This window comes from Carcharhinus amblyrhynchos, chromosome X, assembly GCF_965287045.1.
Source record: "Carcharhinus amblyrhynchos chromosome X, sCarAmb.v2.hapA, whole genome shotgun sequence".
Lineage (NCBI taxonomy): Eukaryota > Metazoa > Chordata > Chondrichthyes > Carcharhiniformes > Carcharhinidae > Carcharhinus > Carcharhinus amblyrhynchos.
The window spans coordinates 17318284-17341187 of NC_137359.1; the positions used below are offsets into that span (position 1 = coordinate 17318284).

The 22904-nt window shown below is 51.9% G+C and overlaps 1 protein-coding gene across 1 annotated transcript in view; it reads left to right on the top strand.

Annotated features, from left to right (window-relative positions):
* Positions 1-13213, top strand: part of LOC145361932 (zinc transporter ZIP10-like) — a 33391-nt gene extending 20178 nt beyond the window's left edge. Inside the window, exons 5-11 of the mRNA XM_080217916.1 lie at positions 1225-1394; positions 2025-2177; positions 5811-5916; positions 7206-7511; positions 8257-8337; positions 9741-9931; positions 13049-13213. Coding sequence (XP_080074042.1) covers positions 1225-1394; positions 2025-2177; positions 5811-5916; positions 7206-7511; positions 8257-8337; positions 9741-9931; positions 13049-13198 — 1157 coding nt within the window. The 3' untranslated portion in view covers positions 13199-13213. The remainder of the gene's footprint in view (positions 1-1224; positions 1395-2024; positions 2178-5810; positions 5917-7205; positions 7512-8256; positions 8338-9740; positions 9932-13048) is intronic.
* Positions 13214-22904: the final 9691 nt, after the last annotated feature.

Genomic DNA, 22904 nt, shown 5'->3' on the forward strand with positions numbered 1-22904 from the left:
CCAAAATGGCCTTATCCTGAGCCTGACCGCCCCGCCATCCCCCCCCCAGCCCCCAACCTCCACTGCACTCCCAGCTCCAGACCCTCCAGCCAGCAGGGTGGGGGGGGTGCACAAATGGCTCCCCCAGCGTTTCTCTCTCAATGCTCACAATCTCTCCAGGAACGTGTGTGAGGTGAGTGCAGAATTGGGTGTTATCCCAACGGCCGAACAGCCCATTGAACTTCACTGGGCTAGACTTCAAAATGTCCCGTCAATCAGCGAAACCAACCCCCCCACCCCGCCTTCTTCCCTCTATCAATATCCTTGTGGGGGTGGGGGGGTTACCATTGACCAGAAACTGAACTGGGACCCAGCCAGTTAGAGAGAACCTAACCATCTCCCCCCCCGCCACCGGCCCTTGACAATCTATGGCGTTACCATCGCTGAATCCCTCTCCCCCCCACCTCCCTATCAACATCCTGGGGATTACCATTGACCAGATACTGAACTGAACCCAGCCATATAAATACTGTGGCTCCCAGAGCAGGTCACAGGCTGGGAATCCTGCAGAGAGTAACTCACCTCCTGACTCGCCAAAGCCTGTCCACCATCTACAAGTCAGGAGTGCGATGGAATACTCTCCACTCGCCTGGATGAGCTCTCCTCTGACAACACTTGAGAAGCTCGACACTGCCCAGGACAAAGCAGCCCCCTCCCGTCCCCACTCGATCAACACTCTAACCGCGCCCCCCCCCCACCCCACTTCGACATTCACTCCCTGCACCATCGATGCACAGCGGTAGCTGTGCGCACCAACTACTGGATGCACCGCAGTGACTTGCTGAGGCTCCTTCAAACAGCACCTTCCAAACCCGCCACCTCTACCCACCTAGAAGGACAAGGGGGGGGGGGTGAGGTGGGCGGCAGCAGACACATGGAGAACAGCACCACCTGCTAGTTTCGCGCCTCCCCCCCCACACACACACACATGGGGACTGTGGTGGGTTTAAGAAGGCGGCTCACACACCACCTTCTGGAGAGGGTGATTAGGGGTGGGGAATAAATGGTGGCCAGCGATTCCCCACATGGTTTGAATGAAGGAAATAAAACCTTGCTGTGTGAATGATCAGGATTTCCCACAACGTTATCCGTGTTAGGAATGACAGTTGTGTGGAGGGGTTTCAGGCTGGGTCCTGTCTTTGAAATGTGCTGCCTCCCTTCACTGCTCTTTCTTCTTCCTTCCAGTGTGGGCCTGTGGTTTTGTTGCCATCACCCTGATCAGCCTGACCTCACTCATGGCCGTGGCAATCATCCCCCTCCTCAGCCATTCCTTTTCCAAGATCCTCCTCACCTTCCTGGTGGCACTCGCGATTGGCACTTTGTCTGCAGACGCCCTGCTTCACCTGCTCCCTCATGTAAGTACAGCGGGTACGCCCATCTCCACCCAGCTCAGGGCGCATGCCCCTCACCCACCCCCACCTTCAGCTGCCAGAGGAGATTACACAGGAACAGGAGGAGGCCATTCAGCCCCTCTCCTCCTCCTCTAGCTTGTTACACAGGAACAGGAGGAGGCCATTCAGCCCCTCTCCTCCTCCTCTAGCTTGTTACACAGGAACAGGAGGAGGCCATTCAGCCCCTCTCCTCCTCCTCTAGCTTGTTACACAGGAACAGGAGGAGGCCATTCAGCCCCTCTCCTCCTCCTCTAGCTTGTTACACAGGAACAGGAGGAGGCCATTCAGCCCCTCTCCTCCTCCTCTAGCTTGTTACCCAGGAACAGGAGGAGGCCATTCAGCCCCTCCTCAAGCGTGTCACACAGAGTATAAGATTTCAGGGGACAGTTTCTGATTTTCCAGTCGCACTCTGACTTTAATTCTCCTTCAAGCCCTGCACATTGGCCTCTTGTTGGCAGCTCAGTCACATGGTGCCAGGCAGCAGCTGGAAGCATGCCCCTGTAAATGTTTTTTAGAAGACAATATTGTACCGGCCTCGACTACTCCTACCTCTGAACACAAACTCGATTGTAAACTGCGCCTCTCCTGATTTAGTCCCAGAGTGATCCCGATCACAGACACAAGACTGCGGAGAATGCAGCCATGAAGGACTCTATCTGGAAGGGTCTATCCGCCCTGGGAGGCATCTACCTGCTCCTCCTCATCGAGAGTACTCTGGTTTTGTTCCGGAACCACAGCGGACGCAGGGTGAGTGCTGAAATAATGAGGGGCTGCGGCTAGATCAGAAAATGCGTGTCAAGAATGCCTCTTCGCGAGCACGTGTTTCAGGAGAAAGGTTTTGCCATGGGGGTGCAGGTAAACAAAAAAAAATCAAAGCACGTTCATCATATTAGTGCAAGGTTTTAATTCTTGCTGTCCCTGAGACCTGGAAAGGTTCGAGATTCAGTGTATCCTTGTTAGCTTCATCCATGTGGAAACTGTGGAAGGGGCAAAGTGCCCTGGGGTTGTGCTGGGGGCTCGAGTGCGGGGGAAGTTAGCCAGAGCTTCTCCATTGGAAAGTGTGTGCGGATGTGAGGTGAGGGCGGTACAGTGACACGGTGGTTAGCACTGCTGCCTCGTAACCCCAGGGACCCAGGTTCCATTCCCATCTTTCTTTTACTCGCTCACAGGACATTGGCAGTGGCTGGGGCAGCATTTATTGCCCATCCCTAGTTGCCCCTTGGAGGGCAGTTGAGAGTCAACCACATTGCTGTGACTCTGGAGTCACATGTAGGCCAGACCGGGTAAGGACGGCAGATTTCCTTCCCTAAAGGGAACCAGATGGGTTTTTCCAACAATGGGTCATCAGTAGATTCTTAATTCCAGATTTTTTTATTGCATACGAATTCCACCATCTGCCGTGGCGGGATTCGAACCCAGGACCCCCAGAGTTTCTGGGTTAATAGCCTTAATAATGTTACCATGAGGCCACCGCACCCCTTGGGTGACTGTCTGTGCTGAGTTTGCATGTTCTCCCCGTGTCTGTCTGGGTTTCCTCCGGGGCTTGAGGGCACAGTGGTTAGCTCAGCCGCCTCCCAGCACCAGGGGGCCTGAGTTCGATTCCCGGCTTGGGTCACTGCCTGTGTGGAGTCTGCACGTTCTCCCCGTGTCTGCATGGGTTTCCTCCGGGTGCTCCGATTTCCTCCCACACTCCAAAAGATTAGGTGGACTGGCCATGCTAAATTGTCCCTTAGTGTTGGGGGACTAGCTAGGGTAACTATGCGGGGTTACGGGGATAGGGCCTGGGTGGGATTGTTGGTGCAAGCTTAATGGGCCGAATGGCCTCCTTCTGCACTGTAGGGACTCTATGATTCCATGAGGACTGGTCTCCAATGTGATGCCTACCATGGTGGAGTATCTTGCCAACGTTTGCTCTCTGGATGAGGTGGAGAAGATACACCTGGAGCTTTGGAACTCCAGGTGGTCTGGTGAGCAGAAAGTGCCCACACTCCACAGAGGCCTCCTCTCATGGTAACGTATCGGGAGGGAGGGAGGGAGCTGGGAAGCTTGCTAGTCCTTCTTTTGCTGGGATTTTCCCTGCTGATGGTGGTGGGAGGTCGGGGGAGGGAGGGAGTTGGTGGAGTAATTACGAGAGAAAGCTAGCTCAAAATATAAAGACAGATAGTATGGAAGGGAGGGAGGAGCTCAGGAAAGTATAGGCCAGTTAGCCTAACGTCTGTCACAGGGAAAATGTTCAAAGTTATTATTAAAGATGTTATGGCAGAGCTCTTAGATAAATTCGAGGCGATCAAGGAGAGTCAACATGGTTTTGTGAAAGGGAAACTGTGTTTAACCAATTTACTGGAATTCTTTGAAGGAGTCTGAGCTGTGCAGTGGTTAAAAGGTGGATGTACTGTACTTAGATTTCCCAAAGGCATTTGATAAGGTGTCACATCAAAGGTTATTGCATAAAATAAAAGCTCAAGATGTAGAGGGTAACATATTGGCGAGAATTGAAGATTGGTTAGCTGATAGGAAACAGAGAGTAGGCATAAATGGGTCATTTTCTAGCTGGGAGAATGTGACAAGTGGTGTGTCACAGGGATCAGTGCTGAACTTTTTACAATTTATATAAATGTCTCGGATGAAAGGACTGAAGGGATGGTTGTTAAATTTGCTGACGATGCAAAGATAGGCGAGTAAGTAAATTGTGATGAGGACACAAGGAGCCTACAAAGGGATATAGATAGGCTAAGTGAGTGGGCAAAGATCTGGCAAAGGGAGAATAATAAGGGCAAATGTGAAATTGCTCATTTTGGCATGAAGAATAAAAAAGAAGCTTATTACCTAAAAGGTGAGAGATTGCAGAAGGATCTAGGTGTTCCTAGTGCATGAATCACAAAAGCTGGTATATAAGTACAGCAAATAATTAGGAAAGCTAACAGAACTTTATTATTAATCATGAGGGGAATTGATTACAAAAGTCATACGTCAATGTGGCCACATCTGGAGTACGGGGGCATTGATGAGACCACATCTGGAGTACTGGGGCATTGATGAGACCACATCTGGAGTACAGGGGCATTGATGAGACCACATCTGGAGTACAGGGGCATTGGTGAGACCACATCTGGAGTACGGGGGCGTTGGTGAGACCACATCTGGAGTACGGGGGTGTTGGTGAGACCACATCTGGAGTACAGGAGCATTGGGGATACCACATCTGGAGTACAGGAGGCATTGGTGAGACCACATCTGGAGTACAGGAGGCATTGGTGAGACCACATCTGGAGTACAGGGGCATTGGGGATACCACATCTGGAGTACAGGGGCATTGGTGAGACCACATCTGGAGTACAGGAGGCATTGGTGAGACCACATCTGGAGTACAGGGGCATTGGGGATACCACATCTGGAGTACAGGGGCATTGGTGAGACCACATCTGGAGTACAGGGGCATTGGTGAGACCACATCTGGAGTACAGGGGCATTGGGGATACCACATCTGGAGTACAGGGGCATTGGTGAGACCACATCTGGAGTACAGGGGCATTGGTGAGACCACATCTGGAGTACAGGGGCATTGGTGAGACCACATCTGGAGTACAGGGGCATTGGTGAGACCACATCTGGAGTACAGGGGCATTGGGGATACCACATCTGGAGTAGTGTGTACAGTATCAGTCTCCTTATTGAAGGAAGGGTGTCCGTGTGTTGGAGGCGGTTGGGAGAAGGTTTCCCAGACTAATCCCTGGGAACGGGCGGATTGTCCGCTGAGGAGAAGGTTTGGAAAGTTTAGACTTGTATCTGCTGGAGTTTTTAGAAGGGTGAGGGGCCAACCGATCCAAACCTTTCAGATCCTGAGGGGGTTCGGGGGAGTCGGGGGAGAGGGGGGGGCCGGGGGAGAGGGGGTCGGGGGAGGGGGGGGTGTCGGGGGAGAGGGGGGTGTCGGGGGAGAGGGGGTTGTCGGGGGAGGGGGGGTTGGGGGAGAGGGGGCTTGGGGGAGTGGGATGGGGTTTGGGGGGTTGTCTTGACATGGTGGGTGCGGAGAGGATGTTTTCTCTGAGAGGGAGGGTGATGAGTGTCAGGAACTCTCTCCCTCAGAAGGCGGTGGGAGCAGAGACTTTGTTCGAGAAGGAGGTGGAGATTAGCGAGGGGGATGGGGTGAAAGGTCATGGGGTGTTTGCCAGGAGGGTGGGGTTGAGGTCACCATCAGATCAGCCAATGATCTTATAGAATGGGGCAGCAGGAAATGGGGCAGAATGGCCTCCTGTTCCAGATGTGTGTGCGACTGGGCAGCTGGATGGATTGGATTTCAGTTGGGGAGAAGTGGGATTCAGACATAGGCAGACAACTAGTTTTCTTCCCATCTCTGATCAGTGGGATCTTCCTGTTTTCCAGCCCACAGACAGACATCAGCAACATCTTTACAGCGAGAGGGGCACGGCCTGTGCCCAGGTGGACAACACAGAGAACCTTGAACTTTGCCATTTAAGGCCTGAGCGAGGTAACAGGATTGGCAAAAAGTGTGAGTGTGAGTGTGTGTCTGTGTGTGTGTGAGAGTGTGTGAGTGTGTGTGTGTGTGCGTGAGTGTGTGTGTGTGTGAGTGCGTGAGTGTGTGTGTGTGTGAGTGCGTGAGTGTGTGTGTGAGTGCGTGAGTGTGTGTGTGTGTGAGAGTGCGTGAGTGTGTGTGTGTGTGAGAGTGTGTGAGTGTGTGTGTGTGTGAGAGTGCGTGAGTGTGTGTGTGTGTGCGTGTGTGTGTGTGTGTGTGTGTGTGTGAGAGTGCGTGTGTGTGTGTGTGTGTGTGAGAGAGCGTGAGTGTGTGTGTGTGTGTGAGAGTGCGTGAGTGTGTGTGTGTGTGTGTGAGAGAGCGTGAGTGTGTGTGTGTGTGTGTGTGAGAGTGCGTGTGTGTGTGTGTGTGAGAGTGCGTGAGTGTGTGTGTGTGTGAGAGTGCGTGAGTGTGTGTGTGTGTGAGAGTGCGTGAGTGTGTGTGTGTGTGTGTGCGTGAGTGTGTGTGTGTGTGTGTGTGTGTGTGTGTGTGAGAGTGCGTGTGTGTGTGTGTGAGAGAGCGTGAGTGTGTGTGTGTGTGTGTGAGAGTGCGTGAGTGTGTGTGTGTGTGTGTGTGAGAGAGCGTGAGTGTGTGTGTGTGTGTGAGAGTGCGTGTGTGTGTGTGTGTGTGTGTGTGAGAGAGCGTGAGTGTGTGTGTGTGTGAGAGTGCGTGTGTGTGTGTGTGTGTGTGTGAGAGTGCGTGTGTGTGTGTGTGTGTGTGAGAGCATGAGTGTGTGTGTGTGTGTGTGAGAGTGCGTGAGTGTGTGTGTGTGTGTGTGAGAGAGCGTGAGTGTGTGTGTGTGTGTGTGTGTGTATGTGTGTGTGTATGTGTGTGTGTGTATGCACATGTATGTATGTGAAGCTTTCATGTTCTCCCCGTGTGTGTGGGTTTTCTCCAGGTGCTCCAGTTTCCTCCCACAGTCTGAATGATGTGTAGGTTAGGGTGGATTGGCCGTGCTAAATTGTCCCCTTAGTGTCCCAAAGATGTCCAAGTTAAGGGGATTAGTGGGATATCTGCATAGTGATTTGGGGATAGGGCAGGGGTTGGGCCTGGCTAAGATGCTCTGGAGATATTCGGTGCAGACTGGATGGGCTGAATGGCCTCCTTCTGCACTGTAGGGATTTATGATTTTATGCACTGACACAGTGGGCCAAAGGGCCTCTTTCTATGCTGTAAAACTCCATGATTCTGTGACTGTGACTCTATCTTTGTCACCATTACCATTCTTATCTGGATCTTTGCTTTAGGTTCAGGGACTGACACTCACAGTGAGGAGGAGTGGCAAGTCACAGTTCACAGCCCTGAACTGGATCAGGTGGAGGCCTCAATGGCATCTCAGGCGCCCTGCAATCAACCAGCGACTGACGAGGGAGGAAAGAGAGGTGGCTCGGGCTCCAGGAAGCGGCACTCGGAGCAGGAGAGTTACTCCCACTCCCATTCACACGCACATTCCCACGCAGTGGAAGATATAAAGAATGCTGGGATTGCCGATATCGCCTGGATGGTAATCATGGGCGATGGCATGCACAACTTCACCGACGGCTTGGCAATTGGTAAGTGGTGACCGGTGAGGGCTGAGAGTTTCTGTTCATCGCCGCTCGGTCAGCGCCATGTCCCCGAGTGCGCGAGGGAGGCTGGAGCACGAACGTTGACATCTCTAAAGCCCCCTTTTAACCACCTCAAAGCATCTCGCAGCCACTGAAGTGCACTCACTTTTGCAACCTGGGAAAGGCAGCAGCCAGTTCCTGCAGAGCAAGATCCCACTAACAGCACTGAGATAAATGAGGGATAGATATTGGCCCCCCTGGCTGGGACTTGCCAAGGCAGTGACTGCCCTGTTATTGCAATGCATCGTAACCTGGGCAAGGTGAGGTGCCAATCGCTCACACGGGGTTGGGGAAACACACCGTGGCTTCCTTTATTCAGACAATGAGAACACTCCAGGCATAAAGTTTGATGCATCAGAACTTTGACCTCCCTTTGGGGTAACATATAAACCAAATCGACAAATGGAGGGACAAATTAAAGGACTGACCACAGTCTGGTCTGCCCTCGGTCTGGTCTGCCCTCGGTCTGGGCTGCCCTCGGTCTGGTCTGCCCTCGGTCTGGGCTGCCCTCGGTCTGGGCTGCCCTCGGTCTGGTCTGCCCTCGGTCTGGTCTGCCCTCGGTCTGGGCTGCCCTCGGTCTGGGCTGCCCTCGGTCTGGGCTGCCCTCGGTCTGGTCTGCCCTCGGTCTGGGCTGACTGCGAGGGCTGCAGGTTTTGACAATGTCACTTTGTATTGACTCTCTCACCAACAGGAGCTGCCTTTTCGACGGGGATCTCTGGGGGGTTAAGCACTTCCATCGCTGTGTTCTGTCACGAGATACCCCATGAACTTGGTAAGTATGGCAGTGTGAGAATTTATAGAATTATTTGTCTCCTCTCTCTGTGCCTCTCCCTCTGTTTCTGTCTCTCCCTCTCTCTCTCTCTCTGTCTCTCTCTCTGTCTCTCTCTCTCCCTCCCTCTTTGTGTCTCTTCCTCTCTCTCTCTTTCTCTCTCTCTGTCTCTGTCTCTGCCTCTCTCTGTCTCTCCCTGACTGCTCCCCCCCTCCACCCCCACACGCTCCTGACACTCAGAATCACATAATTTCTACGGCACAGAAGGAGGCCATTCAGCCCGTGGTGTCTATGCTGGTTCTCTGACTGAACAATTCCCATATTCCTACTCCCCCTCTCTGTCCCATTCCTCCACCCTGTTCCTTCTCTCTTCACAGACTGACCCTCCCTCCCTGCCCCTCAAATGCCCCATAGAACATAGAACTCTACAGCACAAACAGGCCCTTCAGCCCACAAGTTGCGCTGATGATATCCCTCCCTACCAGGCCTATCTGTAACCCCCAATCCCATTAGATCCCATGTACTCATCCAGAAGTCTCTTAAAAGACCCCAGCAAGTTCGCCTCCACCACCACTGACGGCAGCCGATTCCATTCACTCACCACCCTCTGAGTGAAAAACTTACCCCTGACATCTCCTCTGTACCTGCTCCCCAGCACGTTAAACCTGTGTCCTCTCATAGCGACCATTTCAGCCCTGGGAAATAGCCTCCGAGAATCCACCCTGTCTATACCTCTCAACATCTTATAAACCTCTATCAGGTCACCTCTCGACCTTCGATTCTCCAGGGAGAAGAGACCCAGCTCCCTCAACCTATCTTCATAAGGCATGCCTCCCAATCCAGGCAACATCCTTGTAAATCTCCTCTGCACCCTCTCAATGGCTTCCACATCCTTCCTGTAGTGAGGCGACCAGAACTGCACACAGTACTCCAAGTGGGGTCTGACAAGGGTCTTATAAAGTTGCAGCATTACCTCCCGACTCCTAAACTCAACCCCTTGATTAATGAGGGCCAGTACACCATACGTCTTCTTGACCACATCCTCCACCTGCGAGGCCGATTTAAGAGTCCTATGGACCCGGACCCCAAGGTCCTTCTGATCCTCTACACTGCTAAGACTCCTACCCTTGATATTGTACTCCTTCATCCCATTGGACCTGCCAAAATGGACCACAACACATTTATCCACGTTGAAGTCCATCTGCCTCGATCAGACTGCCTCCTCCTCACCCCTGGGTAGCTAGTTCTTCCACCACTGCGCTGTGGAAGGAAGCTTCTTTTCACATCATTCCTGTCCCTATCTGTGTGGCCTCTCCTTCGGGAAGGGGGTCAATGGTGGGGGGAAGAGTTTCCTCCCCCAGGGTTATACACTCACAGCTCCAGTGACCTCCCTCCCCTCTCTCCAGGAGACTTTGCGATGCTGTTGCAGGCGGGGATGAGGGTCAAGCAGGCCGTAATCTTCAACCTGGTGTCCACTCTCATCAGTTACCTGGGCATGGCAGTAGGCATCTCCATCGGGCAGTACACCCTCAGTATGACCAGCTGGATCTTCGCCGGAACCTCCGGAATGTTCCTCTACGTGGCCCTGGTTGACATGGTGAGTGAGCAGTTGGGTGGGTGAGCGGTTGGGTGGGTGAGGGGTTGGGTGGGTGAGAGGTTGGGTGGGTGAGGGGTTGGGTGGGTGAGAGGTTGGGTGGGTGAGCGGTTGGGTGGGTGAGGGGTTGGGTGGGTGAGCGGTTGGGTGGGTGAGAGGTTGGGTGGGGGAGAGGTTGGGTGGGTGAGCGGTTGGGTGGGTGAGGGGTTGGGTGGGTGAGAGGTTGGGTGGGTGAGCGGTTGGGTGGGTGAGGGGTTGGGTGGGTGAGCGGTTGGGTGGGGGAGAGGTTGGGTGGGGGAGAGGTTGGGTGGGTGAGGGGTTGGGTGGGTGAGAGGTTGGGTGGGGGAGAGGTTGGGTGGGTGAGAGGTTGGGTGGGTGAGCGGTTGGGTGGGTGAGAGGTTGGGTGGGGGAGAGGTTGGGTGGGTGAGAGGTTGGGTGGGTGAGAGGTTGGGTGGGTGAGAGGTTGGGTGGGTGAGGGGTTGGGTGGGTGAGAGGTTGGGTGGGGGAGAGGTTGGGTGGGTGAGAGGTTGGGTGGGTGAGAGGTTGGGTGGGTGAGCGGTTGGGTGGGTGAGCGGTTGGGTGCGTGAGCGGTTGGATGGGTGAGCGGTTGGGTGGGTGAGAGGTTGGGTGGGTGAGCGGTTGGGTGGGTGAGGGGTTGGGTGGGTGAGAGGTTGGGTGGGTGAGCGGTTGGGTGGGTGAGGGGTTGGGTGGGTGAGAGGTTGGGTGGGGGAGAGGTTGGGTGGGTGAGAGGTTGGGTGGGTGAGCGGTTGGGTGGGTGAGAGGTTGGGTGGGGGAGAGGTTGGGTGGGTGAGAGGTTGGGTGGGTGAGAGGTTGGGTGGGTGAGGGGTTGGGTGGGTGAGGGGTTGGGTGGGGGAGAGGTTGGGTGGGGGAGAGGTTGGGTGGGTGAGAGGTTGGGTGGGTGAGGGATTGGGTGGGTGAGGGATTGGGTGGGTGAGAGGTTGGGTGGGTGAGCGGTTGGGTGGGTGAGAGGTTGGGTGGGTGAGAGGTTGGGTGGGGGAGAGGTTGGGTGGGTGAGAGGTTGGGTGGGTGAGAGGTTGGGTGGGTGAGAGGTTGGGTGGGGGAGCGGCTGGGTGGGTGAATAAATAAACTTGGAAATGTGGGAACAGAATTAGGCCATTCAGCCCATCAAGTCTGCTCTGCCATTCAATCGGGGTAGCACAGTGGGTTAGCAGTGCGGTATCATGGCATCAGGGATCCGGGTTCGATTCCCAGCTCGGGTCACCGTCTGTGCAGAGTTTACACATTCTCCCCGTGTCTGCAGGGGTTTCCTCCGGGTGCTCCGGTTTCCTCCCGCAGCCCAAAGATAAAGTTTGTTAAAGTTTATTTATCAGTGTCACAAGTAAGGCTTACATTAACACTGCAATGAAGTTACCATGAAAATCCCCCCTAAGTCGCCCACACTCCTGTTCGGGGTGACGCTGAGGGAGAATTTCGCACGGCCCAACGCACCCCTAAACCAGCACGTCTTTCAGACTGTGGGGGGGAAACCAGGGCACCCGGAGGAAACCCACGCAGACACGGGGAGAACGTGCAGACTCCACACAGACGGTGACCCGAGGTGGAATGTGTGGGTTAGGTTGACTGGCCGTGCTAAATTGCCTCTAACTTGTGTCGGGGGAATAGCGGGGAATTGGGTTGGGTTATGGGGTTGGACCTGGGTGGGATTGAGGCCGGTGCATAGAACATAGAACATAGAACATAGAACATTACAGCGCAGAACAGGCCCTTCGGCCCACAATGTTGCGCCGACCAGTCTTATTTTTAAAAAAAAACATTGACCCACTAATCTAAACCACTCCCTTTTCGTCCATAAACCTATCCACCAATCTCTTAAATGCCCCCAAACTAGGCGCATTTACAACTGCAGCAGGCAGGGCATTCCAGTCCCTCACCACCCTCTGGGTAAAGAACCTGCCCCTGACATCCGTCCTATAACTACCCCCCCTTAATTTAAAGCCATGCCCCCTCGTGCTAGATTTCTCCATCCGAGGAAACAGGCTATCACCATCCACCCTATCTAAACCTCTAATCATCTTATATGTTTCTATAAGATCCCCTCTTAGCCGCCTTCTTTCCAGTGAAAACAACCCCAAATCCCTCAGTCTCTCCTCATAGGACCTCCCCTGCATACCAGGCAACATCCTGGTAAACCTCCTCTGCACCCTCTCCAAAGCCTCCACATCCTTCCTGTAATGTGGGGACCAGAACTGCACACAGTACTCCAAGTGCGGCCGCACCAGAGTTGTGTACAGTTGCAACATGACGCTGCGACTCCTAAATTCAATCCCCCTACCAATAAACGCCAAGACACCGTACGCCTTCTTAACAACCTTATCTACTTGATTCCCAACTTTCAGAGATCTATGTACACATACACCTAGATCCCTCTGCTCCTCCACTCTATTCAAAGTCCTCCCGTTAGCCCTATACTCAACACATCTGTTATTCCTACCGAAATGGATTATCTCACACTTCTCCGCATTAAACTCCATCCGCCACCTCGCGGCCCAGCTCTGCAACCTGTCCAAGTCACCCTGCAAACTTCGACACCCTTCCTCACAATCTACCACACCTCCGACTTTGGTGTCATCAGCAAACTTACTAATCCACCCAACTATACCCTCATCCAGATCATTAATAAAGATTACGAACAGCAGTGGCCCCAAAACAGATCCCTGAGGCACACCACTCGTAACCGAACTCCATGATGAATAATTACCATCAACCACCACCCTCTGTCTCCTATCTGCTAACCAATTCCTGATCCAAGTACCTAAATTACCACCAATCCCATACATCTGCATTTTCTGCAGAAGCATACCATGGTGAACCTTAGGTGCAGTACTCGATGGGCTGAATGGCCTCCTTCCTTAGTGTAGGGATTCTATGATAAGTTCCTCAACTCGCTTCTCCCAGCTTTTCCCCGTAAACTTTGATCCCCTTATCAATCAGGAACAGTCCCCCCCTGTTCCTGTGTAACAGGCTGGGGGAGGAGGAGAGGGCCTGAATGGCCTCCTGCTGTTCCGAATGTGATAATTACAGGGGGGGCCCTGTGTGACAGACGCCTGCCGCGATAACCTCGTTCTCTCTTCCTCCCAGCTCCCGGAAATGTTACATCAGCAGTCGGATAAAAGGAAGGGATATCTCGGACATTACATTGCCGAAAACCTGGGGTTCGTGCTGGGTGTGGGAAGCATGCTGTGTATCGCGCTGTTCGAGCACCAGATCAAAATCCACATCAGTTTGTAGCTGTCCAAACTGGACAGGAGCAGGCTGGACGATACCCCCATTCTTTACACACACCCTGATCACACTAATCCCACATAACGGCAACCGAGGGAATCAAACACACCTCACATTGTCACACATCCCTCACCCCTTACTGTAACACTGATATACCCCACACCCCCTCACTGTAACTCTCTGATATACCCCACACCCCTCACTGAAACACTCTGATATATCCCACACCCCTCACTGTAACACTCTGACATACCCCACACCCCTCACTGAAACACTCTGATATACCCCACACCCCCTCACTGTAACTCTCTGATATACGCCACACCCCTCACTGTAACACTCTGATATATCCCACACCCCTCACTGTAACACTCTGATATACCCCACACCCCTCACTGTAACACTCTGATATACCCCACACCCCCTCACTGTAACACTCTGATATACCCCACACCCCTCACTGTAACACTCTGATATATCCCACACCCCTCACTGTAACACTCTGATATACGCCACACCCCTCACTGTAACACTCTGATATACCCCACACCCCTCACTGTAACACTCTGATATATCCCACACCCCTCACTGTAACACTCTGATATACCCCACACCCCTCACTGTAACACTCTGATACACCCCACACCCCTCACTGTAACACTCTGATATATCCCACACCCCTCACTGTAACACTCTGATATACCCCACACCCCTCACTGTAACACTCTGATATATCCCACACCCCTCACTGTAACACTCTGATATACCCCACACCCCTCACTGTAACACTCTGATATATCCCACACCCCTCACTGTAACACTCTGATATATCCCACACCCCTCACTGTAACACTCTGATATATCCCACACCCCTCACTGTAACACTCTGATATACCCCACACCCCTCACTGTAACACTCTGATATACCCCACACCCCTCACTGTAACACTCCGATATATCCCACACCCCTCACTGTAACACTCTGATATATCCCACACCCCTCACTGTAACACTCTGATATATCCCACACCCCTCACTGTAACACTCTGATATATCCCACACCCCTCACTGTAACACTCCGATATATCCCACACCCCCTCACTGTAACACTCTGATATACCCCACACCCCTCACTGTAACACTCCGATATATCCCACACCCCTCACTGTAACACTGATATACCCCACACCCCCTCACTGTAACACTCTGATATACCCCACACCCCTCACTGTAACACTCTGATATATCCCACACCCCTCACTGTAACACTCTGATATATCCCACACCCCTCACTGTAACACTCTGATATACCCCACACCCCTCACTGTAACACTCTGATATATCCCACACCCCTCACTGTAACACTCTGATATATCCCACAACCCTCACTGTAACACTCTGATATATCCCACAACCCTCACTGTAACACTCTGATATACCCCACACCCCCTCACTGTAACACTCTGATATACCCCACACCCCTCACTGTAATACTCTGATATATCCCACACCCCTCACTGTAACACTCTGATATATCCCACACCCCTCACTGTAACACTCTGATATATCCCACACCCCTCACTGTAACACTCTGATATATCCCACACCCCTCACTGTAACACTCTGATATATCCCACACCCCCTCACTGTAATACTCTGATATATCCCACACCCCTCACTGTAACACTCTGATATATCCCACACCCCTCACTGTAACACTCTGATATATCCCACAACCCTCACTGTAACACTCTGATATATCCCACAACCCTCACTGTAACACTCTGATATACCCCACACCCCCTCACTGTAACACTCTGATATACCCCACACCCCTCACTGTAACACTCTGATATACCCCACACCCCTCACTGTAACACTCTGATATACCCCACACCCCCTCACTGAAACACTCTGATATACCCCACACCCCTCACTGTAACACTCTGATATACCCCACACCCCCTCACTGAAACACTCTGATATACCCCACACCCCTCACTGTAACACTGATATACCCCACACCCCCTCACTGTAACTCTCTGATATATCCCACACCCCTCACTGTAACACTCTGATATATCCCACACCCCTCACTGTAACACTCTGATATATCCCACACCCCTCACCGTAACACTCTGATATACCCCACACCCCTCACTGTAACACTCTGATATATCCCACACCCCCTCACTGTAACACTCTGATATACCCCACACCCCTCACTGTAACACTCCGATATATCCCACACCCCTCACTGTAACACTGATATACCCCACACCCCCTCACTGTAACTCTCTGATATATCCCACACCCCTCACTGTAACACTCTGATATATCCCACACCCCTCACTGTAACACTCTGATATATCCCACACCCCTCACCGTAACACTCTGATATACCCCACACCCCTCACTGTAACACTCTGATATATCCCACACCCCCTCACTGTAACACTCTGATATACCCCACACCCCTCACTGTAACACTCTGATATACCCCACACCCCTCACTGTAACACTCTGATATACCCCACACCCCTTGCTGTAACACTCTGATATACCCCACACCCCTCACTGTAACACTCTGATATATCCCACACCCCTCACTGTAACACTCTGATACATCCCACACCCCTCACTGTAACACTCTGATATACCCCACACCTCTCACTGTAACACTCTGATACATCCCACACCCCTCACTGTAACACTCTGATACATCCCACACCCCTCACTGTAACACTCTGATACATCCCACACCCCTTACTGTAACACTCTGATATACCCCACACCCCTTACTGTAACACTCTGATATACCCCACACCTCTCACTGTAACACTCTGATACATCCCACACCCCTCACTGTAACACTCTGATACATCCCACACCCCTCACTGTAACACTCTGATACATCCCACACCCCTTACTGTAACACTCTGATATACCCCACACCCCTTACTGTAACACTCTGATATACCCCACACCCCTCACTGTAACACTCTGATACATCCCACACCCCTCACTGTAACACTCTGATATATCCTACACCCCTCACTGTAACACTCTGATATATCCCACACCCCTCACTGTAGCACTCTGATATATCCCACACCCCTCACTCTAACACTCTGATATACCCCACACCCCTCACTGTAACACTCTGATATACCCCACACCCCTCACTGTAACACTCTGATATACCCCACACCCCTCACTGTAACACTCTGATATACCCCACACCCCTCACTGTAACACTCTGATGTACCCCACACCCGTCACTGTAACACACTGATATATCCCACACCCCCTCACTGTAACACTCTGATATACCCCACACCCCTCACTGTAACACTCTGATATACCCCACACCCCTCACTGTAACACTCTGATATACCCCACACCCCTCACTGTAACACTCTGATATACCCCACACCCTCTCACTGTAACACTCTGATATATCCCACACCCCTCACTGTAACACTCTGATATATCCCACACCCCTCACTGTAACACTCTGATATATCCCACACCCCTCACTCTAACACTCTGATATACCCCACACCCCTCACTGTAACACTCTGATATACCCCACACCCCTCACTGTAACACTCTGATATACCCCACACCCCTCACTGTAACACTCTGATATATCCCACACCCCTCACTGTAACACTCTGATATGCCCCACACCCCTCACTGTAACACTCTGATATACCCCACACCCCACACTGTAACACTCTGATATACCCCACACCCCCTCACTGTAACACTCTGATATATCCCACACCCCTCACTGTAACACTCTGATATACCCCACACCCCTCACTGTAACACTCTGATATACCCCACACCCCACACTGTAACACTCTGATATATCCCACACCCCTCACTGTAACACTCTGATATACCCCACACCCCTCACTGTAACACTCTGATATATCCCACACCCCCTCACTGTAACACTCTGATATACCCCACACCCCTTGCTGTAACACTCTGATATACCCCACACCCCTCACTGTAACACTCTGATACATCCCACACCCCTCACTGTAACACTCTGATATACCCCACACCCCCTCACTGTAACACTCTGATATATCCCACACCCCTCACTGTAACACTCTGATATATCCCACAGCCCCTCACTGTAACACTCTGATATACCCCACACCCCTCACTGTAACACTCTGATATATCCCACAGCCCCTCACTGTAACACTCTGATATACCCCACACCCCCTCACTGTAACACTCTGATATATCCCACACCCCTCACTGTAACACTCTGATATACCCCACACCCCTCACTGTAACACTCTGATATATCCCACACCCCCTCACTGTAACACTCTGATATATCCCACACCCCCTCACTGTAACACTCTGATATACCCCACACCCCTCACTGTAACACTCTGATATACCCCACACCCCCTCACTGTAACACTCTGATATACCCCACACCCCTCACCGTAACACTCTGATATATCCCACACTCCTCACTGTAACACTCTGATATATCCCACACCCCTCACTGTAACACTCTGATATATCCCACACCCCCTCACTGTAACACTCTGATATATCCCACACCCCTCACTCTAATACTCTGATATACCCCACACCCCCTCACTGTAACACTCTGATATATCCCACACCCCCTCACTGTAACACTCTGATATATCCCACACCCCTCACTGTAACACTCTGATATATCCCACACCCCTCACTGTAACACTCTGATATATCCCACACCCCCTCACCGTAACACTCTGATATATCCCACACTCCTCACTGTAACACTCTGATATATCCCACACCCCTCACTGTAACACTCTGATATATCCCACACCCCCTCACTGTAACACTCTGATATATCCCACACCCCTCACTCTAATACTCTGATATACCCCACACCCCCTCACTGTAACACTCTGATATATCCCACACCCCCTCACTGTAACACTCTGATATATCCCACACCCCTCACTGTAACACTCTGATATATCCCACACCCCTCACTGTAACACTCTGATATATCCCACACCCCCTCACCGTAACACTCTGATATATCCCACACCCCTCACTGTAACACTCTGATATATCCCACACCCCTCACTGTAACACTCTGATATATCCCACACCCCTCACTGTAACACTCTGATATATCCCACACCCCTCACTGTAACACTCTGATATACCCCACACCCCTCACTGTAACACTCTGATATATCCCACACCCCTCACTGTAACACTCTGATATACCCCACACCCCCTCACTGTAACACTCTGATATACCCCACACCCCTCACTGTAACACTCTGATATACCCCACAGCCCTCACTGTAACACTCTGATATATCCCACACCCCTCACTGTAACACTCTGATATATCCCACACCCCTCACTGTAACGCTCCGATATACCCCACACCCCCCTCACTGTAACACTCTGATATACCCCACACCCCCTCACTCCCACCTGATCTGGATCTAATGTTGTGCATCGCCTCGCGTTTACCCAGATTCAACTCCATCCGCCACTTCTCCACCCGATTTTCCAGCCTATCTGCATCCTGCTGCATTCACTGACGACCTCCATCGCTGTCCGCCACCCCACCCACCTTACAATCATCCGCATACTCCAGAGAGAGGTGGGGGACAATCTGTCCTCCCCTGGGGAGTGTTGAGGGGGGGTGGGTGGGGGGTGCGGGGTTCGGTCTCCCACTCCCCTTGAGTTAGGGGGAGGCGGCTGGGAGGTTGTGGGAGGGGGAGGGGGGTTGTGGGAGAGGAGTCACACACAGGGTCTGCCGTGGTGAAACTGTGTCCGAGTGGGGAGTGGGAAAGGCTCCCATTCCCGGTTTCGTTGGTCTGCCAAGCCTGACACTCGAGCTCCCACCATTGTGACTCTCTCTCTCTCTCTCTCTCTCTCTCTTCGTCCGATTCCATTTCCCCGGCATTTTGAGATATAAACGTTGTACTTTCAAAAATAAATACTCCGAAGCCCGCTCTGGGTGTGCTGTGTAGTTGTTTTTTTCCCCTGTGTGTGTACGTTCCTGCATCCAAGAGGTGTTTCCAATCACCGAATCCCAGCAGCGCCAAAAGAGGCCATTCGGCCCATCGAGTCCATGCTGGTTGTCTGACAGCGTGTCTTACCCAGGCCCCTTTCTCATCTATCCCCATAACCCCACTCATTTATCACCACGGGGCAATTTACCATGGCTAATCCCCCTAACCTACATGTGTGTGGGTGTTGGTGTGTATCTGTGTGTCACTGTGTGTGTATCTGTGTGTGAGTGTGTGCGTCCGTATCTGTGCATCACTGTGTTTATGTATCTGTGTGTGTGTGTGTGTGTGTGTGTGTATCCGTGTGTTAGTGTGAATGGTATCAGTGTGGATCTGCGTGTCACTGTGTCAGTGTGTGTGTATGTGTATCTGTGTGTCAGTGTGTGTGTGTGTCAGAGTGTGTGTATGTGTGTGTGTCAGTGTGTGTATCTGTATGTCAGTGTATGTGTATCTATGTCAGTGTGTGTGTGTATCAGTATGTTTGTGTCAGTGTGTGTGTTTGTGTCAGTGTGTGTGTCAGTATGTGTCTCAGTGTGTGTGTGTATCTGTGTTTATGTCAGTATGTGTGTGTCAGTGTGTGTCAAAGTGTGTTTGTGTCTGTGTGTGTGTATCTGTGTATCAGTGTGTGTGTCAGTATGTGTGTCAGTGTGCGTCTGTGTGTGTGCCTGTGTGTGTCAATGCGTGTGTATCTGTGCATGTGTATCAGTGTGTGTGCCAGAGTGTGTGTGTGTGTGTGTGTGTGTGTGTGTATGTGTGTGTGTCAGTGTGTTTCACTGTGTGTGTGTGTGTGTGTGTGTATGTATGTGTGTGTGTGTCAGTGTGTTTCACTGTGTGTGTATCTGTGTGTGTGCGTGTGTCAGTGTGTTTCACTGTGTGTGTGTGTATGTGTGTCAGTGTGTTTCACTGTGTGTGTGTGTATGTGTGTGTGTGGCAGTGTGTTTCACTGTGTGTGTGTATCTGTGTGTGTGCGTGTGTGTGTGTGTCTGTGTGTGTGTGTCAGTGTGTCTGTGTCAGTGTGTGTGTGTCAGTGTGTGTGTGTGTCAGTGTGTGTGTCAGTGTGTCTGTGTCAGTGTGTGTGTCAGTGTGTGTGTGTGTCTGTGTGTGTGTGTCACTGTGTCTGTGTGTGTGTGTGTCAGTGTGTGTGTGTGTGTGTCTGTGTGTGTGTGTGTCAGTGTGTGTGTGTGTCAGTGTGTGTGTGTGTGTCAGTGTGTGTGTGTGTGAGAGAGAGGCCTGTCTCCCGCTGTCTCTCTGAGTTGCTCGGAGCTGCTCTGTCTATTGGCGGGGAGACAGATACACACTCTGGCAGAACAGTCTTTGCACTGGAAGATCAGCAGGTTTCGGGCAGAGGGGACAGGATCGAGCGGCTGAGTGAGTGTGTGCCCCCTCCCTGGGCACAGCCCGTCTCGCCGGGGGAGGGTGAGCAGTGTAATTTAAAGTCACAGTCCATCCCCCGAGGACACCGAGACACGGGCGGAAGTCCCGGACCCAAAACCCCTGCCATTGGCTGCTGCCACCCCTGCTGCCAGCCAATAGTCCGGGTGCAAGGCGCTGGTTGGAGGAGACGTCAGTTCCGGGTCAGGTCACGTCGAGGTCAGGGTTTGACTGCAGTCGGAGAAGAGAAAGGAGGTAAAAGAACAGAACTGGGACATTAATAAAAGGAAATGTATTTGTGTGTGTGTGATACAAATGTATCTGTGTGTGTGTGAGAGAGAGAGAGAGTGATAAAATGTATGTGTGTGTGAGAGAGAGAGAGAGATACAAATGTATGTGTGTGTGATACAAATGTATCCATGTGTGTGTGTGTGATACAAATGTATCCGTGTGTGTGTGCGCGAGTGATACAATGTATCTGTGTGTGTGTGATACAAATGTATCTGTGTGTGTGTAATACAAATGTATCTGTGTGTGTGTAATACAAATGTATCTGTGTGTGTGATACAAATGTATCTGTGTGTGTGATACAAACGTATCTGGTGTGTGATACAAATGTATCCGTGTGTGTATGTGTGCGAGAGAGAGTGATAAAATGTATCTGTGTGTGAGATACAAATATGTGTGTGTGTGTGTGTGTGTCTGTGATACAAATGTATCTGTGTGTGTGCGATATAAATGTATCTGTGTGTGTTTGTGTGTGAGAGAGAGTGATAAAATGTATCTATCTGTGTGTGTGAGAGAGAGGGATACAAATGTATCCGTGTGTGTGATACAAATGTATCCGTGTGTGTGATACAAATGTATCTGTGTGTGTGATACAAATGTATCTGTGTTTGTGTGTGAGAGCGAGAGCGATAAAATGTATGTACGTGTGTGTGTGTGAAAGAGAGAGATACAAATGTATCTGTGTGTGTGATACAAATGTATCTCTGTGTGTGTGTGCGATACAAACGTATCTGTGTGTGTGTGCGATACAAACGTATCTGTGTGTGTGTGCGATACAAACATATCTGTGTGTGTGTGCGATACAAACATATCTGTGTGTGTGTGCAATACAAACGTATCTGTGTGTGTGCGATACAAACGTATCTGTGTGTGTGCGATACAAACGTATCTGTGTGTGTACGATACAAACGTGTGTGTGTGCGATACAAACGTATCTGTATGTGTGCGATACAAACATATCTGCGTGTGTGCGATACAAACGTATCTGTGTGTGTGCGATACAAACGTATTTGCGTGTGTGCGATACAAACGTATCTGTGTGTGTGTGCGATACAAACATATCTGTGTGTGTGCGATACAAACATATCTGCGTGTGTGCGATACAAACGTATTTGCGTGTGTGCGATACAAACGTATCTGTGTGTGTGTGCGATACAAACGTATCTGTGTGTGTGCGATACAAACGTATCTGTGTGTGTGTGCGATACAAACGTATCTGTGTGTGTGTGCGATACAAATGTACGTGTGTGTGTGATACAAATGTATCTGTGTGTGTGCGATACAAACGTATCTGTCTGTGTGTGATACAAATGTAACTGTGTGTGTGTGTGTCAGCGAGTCTGTGTGTGTCTGTGTGGGCACAGGGAGGGGGGAATTCCGTCGGTACGCGTGCGAGATCTCTCTCCCCGGCTGCCCCCTCCCTGACCGCCTCGTGTGTTGTGTTTTGCTGTTAGGTTTTGCCCCTGGTCAGATGTTCTGCTGCTTGTCCTCTCCGATGAAGATGGAAGCCACACTGCGTTTCTTGTCCCTGAGTAGGGAACTGTTGTCACCTCGCTAGGGAGTGGGGGGTGGGGAGGGGGGAGACCTCCCCAGGCAGTGAGGGGGGGGGGTGAGGGGAGGCGGGGACAGGCTAGCTGCATCCCGCCATGTCCTCCCCCTCTCTGCCGGACATCAAGGGGCTGATGCAGTTTGTCGATGGGTCTCAGGAGATTAAACCCCTGACCTGCACCCTCTGCACCTTCATCACCGATGACCCTGAGGCTTTCCAGCAGCACCAGGCCACGCACGGCAGCATGCGGCTGTACACGGAGACGGCGGCGCCACCGACCGCGGTGAAGCAGGAGCCCGCCGGGGAGTGGTGGCCGGCCTACGAGGGAGACGAAGCCTCGCCCTTGGCGTCGGAGGGCGGCGAGGGGCTGGGGGCGCGCGGCGGGGGCCCCTACGGGGGCTGGGAGCTGCCGCCGCACGAGGGCGGGAAGCCC